This window comes from Asparagus officinalis, chromosome 6 (assembly GCF_001876935.1).
Source record: "Asparagus officinalis chromosome 6, Aspof.V1, whole genome shotgun sequence".
Classification (NCBI taxonomy): Eukaryota; Viridiplantae; Streptophyta; class Magnoliopsida; order Asparagales; family Asparagaceae; genus Asparagus; species Asparagus officinalis.
The window spans coordinates 41,847,449-41,853,709 of NC_033799.1; the positions used below are offsets into that span (position 1 = coordinate 41,847,449).

The 6,261-nt window shown below is 36.7% G+C and overlaps 1 protein-coding gene across 1 annotated transcript; it reads left to right on the forward strand.

Annotated features, from left to right (window-relative positions):
• On the forward strand, window positions 2,465-3,246 carry LOC109846095. Its single transcript, XM_020415319.1, has 4 exons — window positions 2,465-2,720; window positions 2,797-2,856; window positions 2,927-3,114; window positions 3,226-3,246. Exons 1-4 carry the CDS (start codon window positions 2,618-2,620, stop codon window positions 3,244-3,246), a joined length of 372 nt encoding a protein of 123 aa, XP_020270908.1. The 5' UTR covers window positions 2,465-2,617.

Genomic DNA, 6,261 nt, shown 5'->3' on the forward strand with positions numbered 1-6,261 from the left:
ATTGCTTTGTATGAAACAGCCGTTTATGATACTTTCATTACTGATACCCGGTAAGCATGCTCCGGGAAATGATATTGATGTCTACTTAGAGCCTCTAATTGATGAGCTAAAACAATTATGGTCTGAGGGTATTTTAGCATATGATGCCCATTTAAAAGAGTCGTTTAGATTACGTGCTATTCTACTATGGACGATTAATGATTTTCCAGCTTATGCTAATCTGTCAGGGTACTCTACGAAGGGCAAGTGTGCTTGTCCTGTATGTGGTCCAGAATTTGAAGCTATTCAATTACCACATAGCCGAAAGAGTTGTTATTGGTTTAATCGAAGGTGGTTGCCCTTGAGTCATAAGTACAGAAAATTATCAGCTAAGTTTGATGGTACAGTTGAGAAAAGAATGAAGCCGCGTCAACTGACAGGTACTGAGATCGTTCAATTACTTGAGGGGTTTCCAAAAGTTGTGTTTGGGAAAAAACGCTATTCTAAATTTAACACGCTCGGAGTAAGAGATTACTTAAAGTTAAAAAAGCCATTGAAGCGTAAGCGAAAGGTCCGTAAAATGCAAGTTGAGGACGAAGCCCAAACATTACCTAGAGGATGGACTAAATTTAGTATCTTCTTTCAGCTACCTTACTGGCAAAATCTTAAAATCCGACACAACTTAGATGTTATGCATATTGAGAAAAATATATGTGATAACATAGTATCAACTCTCCTACAAGATGCAAACAAGTCGAAGGATGATCTACGGGTGCGCCAAGATCTGACTGCTTTGAATATCCAAAATGATTTGCAAGCTCAAGACGTTAGCCTTAAAAAATTAAAGTTGCCTCCGTCTCGTGTTACAATGTCAAATGAGCAGATGCAACGAGTTTGTGAAATTCTCAAATCGGTAAAGTCGCCGGATGGTTACTCTGCTAGCATTTCAAATAATGTCCAGGTGCAAGAGAGAAAACTCTTAGGTCTAAAGACACATGATTATCACGTTCTTCTCCATCAATTGCTCCCCGTTGTAATCCGTAACAATATGGATAAAGAATCGTCGAAGATTATTATTGAGTATTGTGGATTTTTCAGAAAATTATGCTCTAAAGTCATAGATGTAGATGACTTTAAGAAACTTGAAGCCGATGTCCGAGTTACTCTATGCAATATGGAAGTAATATTCCCTCCTTCATTTTTTACAATTATGGTCCATCTTACCCAGCATCTTGCAAGAGAGGCTAGAATCGCCGGTCCTGTTACTTATCGTTGGATGTATCCGATTGAAAGGTAATTTACGATTTTTCTTATATTTATTAATTGTATACGCGTTTTTCAAATTACCGTGCTAATAATTAACTTTTATGATTATAAGATACTTGGGCTGCATGAAAAACAATGTTCGCAATCGAGCTCGTCCCGAGGGCTCGATAGCTGAAGGATACGTGGCTAACGAATGCTTTGTGTTTGCATCACGTTACATGCGTAAGAAGAAAACCACATCTCAAGCACCTCAAAAGGAGAGGAAGCGTGAAAAATACCCGAGATCTCTCTTAGATCAAATTCATGCATATGTGTTGGAAAACCTTGATATGTTCGAAGACTATCGAAGGTAACAAATAAAATCTATAATATAGATGAGAAATATTCATTTTACATATAGTTTATCAATGCAAACTTATATATTGTTTATATAGGCGACATCTGAAGAAGCTTAAGAATGAAACAACCGGTAGGAATGCAGCGCACAATATTCAGAAAAGACATAAGAAAGAATTTCCTGATTGGTTAAGATTTGATGTAAGTGTTTTATAATTAATTATTGAACATTCATAATATAACATCGCCTAAATATTCTCAAATTGTTTGTCTTAGGTTGAAAAATCACTTCTTGATGATATTACATTACCAGATGAAATTATTATCCATGCACAACGTCCTTATCACGAAGTGAGACGTTATAATGAGCATTTGGTGAATGGATATAAATTTCGAACGTTAGAGACCGATGATAGGAGGGTAACTCAGAACAGTAGGGTCATGGGCTTGTTTGCCCAAGAATGTTTTTCAAGTATAAGAGATCAGAATCCAATTCTAGCTGACATATTATATTATGGCCAATTAGAAGATATCGTTGAGGTAATTTACGTGCTTGGTAAACCAAAACAATGTACTTACACGATGTTCAAGGTTCGGTGGTGTCCTGCAAAAAAGCAAAAGGATCATTATGGATTTACACTAATCAATCTTCACCGAGAAGTATATACGGATGAGAAATTCATTTTCGCAGAACAAGCTGATCAGTGATTCTATGTGAAAGATCCGAATGTCATGTATGATTGGGTGGTTTTGTACAAGGAGCCAAGATCTGTTGTTCTTCCTAATAACAATGAAAAAAAATATTGAAGAAAGTGAAGATAATTATAGTGAACCAATCGGTTCATCTGATGATGTTTGGCAAGAATTCTCTTATGCACAGAATGTGGCGCTGGATGTAGGTATGAACCTGATATGTTACACCACATTATCGATTTTTATCTTATCATAATAAAAACAATAATGCATTTCATAACAACATATCTCATGAGCATGTATACAATTTTTTTCTTAATGATTGTCTTTATTATATTTGCAGATGAGGAGGAGGATGAGGAGGCTCTTTGACCTAGAGGGTGATCGATCACGGAGTATCACCCCAGGTAGTGGTGCTGATGATCCACTACCATCTCCGGATGCAGGTATAAAAATTAATTAATACTTTAACATGTTTTATAAATTTTTAGTTATCTAGCTCATAGTGTTCATTTGTTGTAGATGCTGGATATTCATCACCCGGCCCCTCTGATGCAGCACCAGAACCATCCCCCGACGCAGGTATTAAATATTTAATAATTGATAATGTTCAATTAAAATTTAATATTAATGATTCTTCTTTCTTATGTAGGTGCTACTTGGACCCCGACATATCCATCATATACATTCCATACTGACTTGCGGCCAAAGACCCAGGACTTTCTCAGTTTACCTTTACCTCCGGACTCTCATAAGTCCAAGGCTGACTCAAGGAAGTACCACCCACGTGCTGCGAGAAGGTATCAGGAAATGCTTTCTATGTTGGAGACTAGGAAAGCTGTTGCACTCGCAGCAAAAGAAAGAGAGATAGCGAATGGTAAATTATATAAATACTTTTAATTTTTACATTTGTATATTATATGATATATTATCATGTTGTCATTATTGTAGGTGCTAAGAAGGATCGCATAGAGGGACGACGTAGTGGAGGTAAGCCTGATTCTAAACAACCGCCAAGAGGAATAAGGGGCATTATTAGGTGGAATAGTTCTAATTTGCCCGTTGGTCCTTGGTCAACCCGATTGAATGCATATATTGGGGTTCTCGTGCGTAGAGCGACCATTATCAACCCTTATTTTCATTTTCGAGAATTACCATGGACCGCATACGAGGCGATATGGACTGCGCTTATGGTAAGTGCATATTGTTTTAGATTTTCATTTATTAATAATTAGTAATTGATATTAAATTATCCTTACTAAATGTGTATGTAAATCTACAGGACTGCTTCTGCCTTGAGGACTTTGAGGGGGCTTGGAATTATGTGTTTAATGTCAAGGTTGAAGCAGTCCTCAAACAATGGAGGCATGAGATCAAACATGAAACCTATGACAGGTATGAGGAGGACTGGCAGAGGTTTTTAAACCTCGATGACCGAGTTGACGAGATTCATTTCACGGCTCTCCTCATGTATTGGGACAGCGATGCCGCCAAGGTTAGTTTCATGAAATTTAGTTTATAATTTTAAGATATTATTTTATTTTATATTTATAGATTTTTTTTTAAAGAATAAATCCACGAAGGGGTCAGAAAATAGAAGAAAGAAGCTGCATGACCATCACTTGGGCTCACACTCCTACGCCAATCTGGAGGATGTTTATTGTCAAGATACGGTATATGTCATTTAAAGATTTAAAAGATCTTAATGTTTAGTATGATTATGAAATCTCATAATTTATAATATGACAGGGGAAATCATTAATGCCGATACACTTGAGGGCCAGAGCGGCATATGGTACTTTTCGTGAACAATATAGGGGTGATGAGAGGAATCGGGATAAGATCACAAAAAATCTCGAGTTAGTGGTGAGATTTATACATATCTTGAGTAGTATTATTAATTCTATTTTGTTAACACTACGAGGAAACGAGAACACAAATAATATGGTCATTATCTTGAATTAACTATAAATTTGTGCTTTAGGAGGGATTTGAGACCGCATCCAAGGAGGCTGCATCTGTCTACATTTCGCAGGAGGAGGAACAAACCGAGCCAGACCCTCACATGCTTTCTGCAGAGGAGAACATCAATCTCACACAGAACCTGATGGGTCATAATAGGTAAGGATGGTGAAAAATCGAATCAATTTGAATACTACATACTATTTATATTTGTTTACCATTATTGAATTTGAGAGCAAAGTTTAATATTTATTTCTCCCTAATAATAGGAGAGGAAGATATCCTCTGCATGGTGTCGGAGCTTCACCTGGTATAAGCATCAGATCGTCCACAGCATCCTCCACACCATCTACATTGACGAGAGCAGCCACAAGCAGTTTCGCACGTATCTCTGCGTATCTGATTGACAAAATTGACCCGGAGCTGCATATTCAGGTGACTAATGAGATGACTAGAGTTGCGCTGACGGCGAACTCGATGGACGATCTCATGGGGTATGTTATACAATATTTAGGCGGTGCTATTCCTTATAGCGCGTATGGTGGTGTCATACGGATCATTAGCTCGATTGGCGATAATTCTGGCGCTAGACAGAGTAGTGCTCAGGTACCTTATTTTTTCTTATATTTATAAATTCATTTTTATCTAATATGTTATCAAACACCACATAATGATTATTCAATTAAACATTCAGAGTGGAGATATTGGAGGGAGCAGCACCCGTTCTCGTAATCGGGATAGAGATACCCCCGCCGACGATGATGGATGAGGTTTTTTTATTTTTAATGCAATAAACAGTTTTATTTGTTATAACACTACATTTATTCATGTCGTGTATCATATCTTAGTCACTGACATTGTTAGTATATATGTTGTTGGATGTGTTTTAGACGGAACTGATTGATGTATATTTTGAAGTGGATGCTTGGATTTGTACAATGTGTTGGATTTGGTTATATAGATGTTTTTGAATGGAATTGTTATAAAATTTGATTATGATTGGATGGTTGAATGTGGCGTGTACAGTATTTTCTGGATGTATTCAAATATTAATGTAATTGTACAGGGAAATACAAATTTTAATTATTATTTTTTCCCTGAAAAAAGGCAATCTAGACGGAATTCCATCTAGATTGATCAACCTAGACGGAATTTCCGTCTAGGTTGTAAAAAACCAACCTAGACGGAATTTCCGTCTGGGTTGACAACCCAGACAGAAATTCCGTCTGCGTTGACAACCCAGACGGAATTCTTTATTCCGTCTAGGTTGACTTCCGTCTAGATTGATCAACCTAGACGGAATTCCGTCTAGTTTGCAGCAATCTAGACGGAAACAAAATAAACCACTCAAACTAGACGGAATTCCGTCTAGATGACCTAATCTAGACGGATTTGCAATCAACCTAGACGGAAATTTCCGTCTAGGTTGATCGTTTTTCTACTAGTGTGAAAGGCTTAGATTTTAAATTACAACAATAAAACCAATATCTAGCTTGACTGAGTCAAGGTGACCTAGAAAGCAAAAGAAGTTCAACAGGTTACTACAATTCAAAAAAAAAAAAAAAACACACAAATTGTTGAGAATTTTACCGTCGCTTTGAAAACTGAAAGCACGTCCTCCTAAAAGGAAAGATGAAAGACTTTGGTTTTAAATTACAACAATAAAGCCAATATATCGCTTGACTGAGTCAGCTGAAAACCTAGCAAATAAAAGAAGCCAACTGGGTTAATAGCCCACTTGGAACATCAAGTAGACACGAACAGTAAACTAAAACATGGCTTAGCAAGTTGACAATTCTTCTTCAGACTTCTAGAATATTATTGGGAAAAAGTCTTCATCATTCTAACTAAAAAAGTTCAAGATTCTAAACTGATTTTCCCCTCAAATCATCTACTTTGAATATGTAGAATAAATTATGACGCTCCTACTTTTAATTTATGACGCTAATGGCTCAACAAAGTAGCATTTAATTGCGCTTTGAGATATATTTTCTTTTTGAAAAAAAGGATGGATTACCATAACAG

What these genes read in the sequence shown, in the direction of transcription:
- LOC109846095 (XM_020415319.1), top strand. Translation starts at nt 2,618, where the DNA reads ATGAGGAGGAGGATGAGGAGGCTCTTTGACCTAGAGGGTGATCGATCA. An exon ending in ACTACCATCTCCGGATGCAG is followed by an intron (nt 2,721 to 2,796) that starts GTATAAAAATTA and finishes CATTTGTTGTAG; the next exon opens with ATGCTGGATATTCATCACCC. An exon ending in TGTTGGAGACTAGGAAAGCT is followed by an intron (nt 3,115 to 3,225) that starts GTTGCACTCGCA and finishes TCATTATTGTAG; the next exon opens with GTGCTAAGAAGGATCGCATA.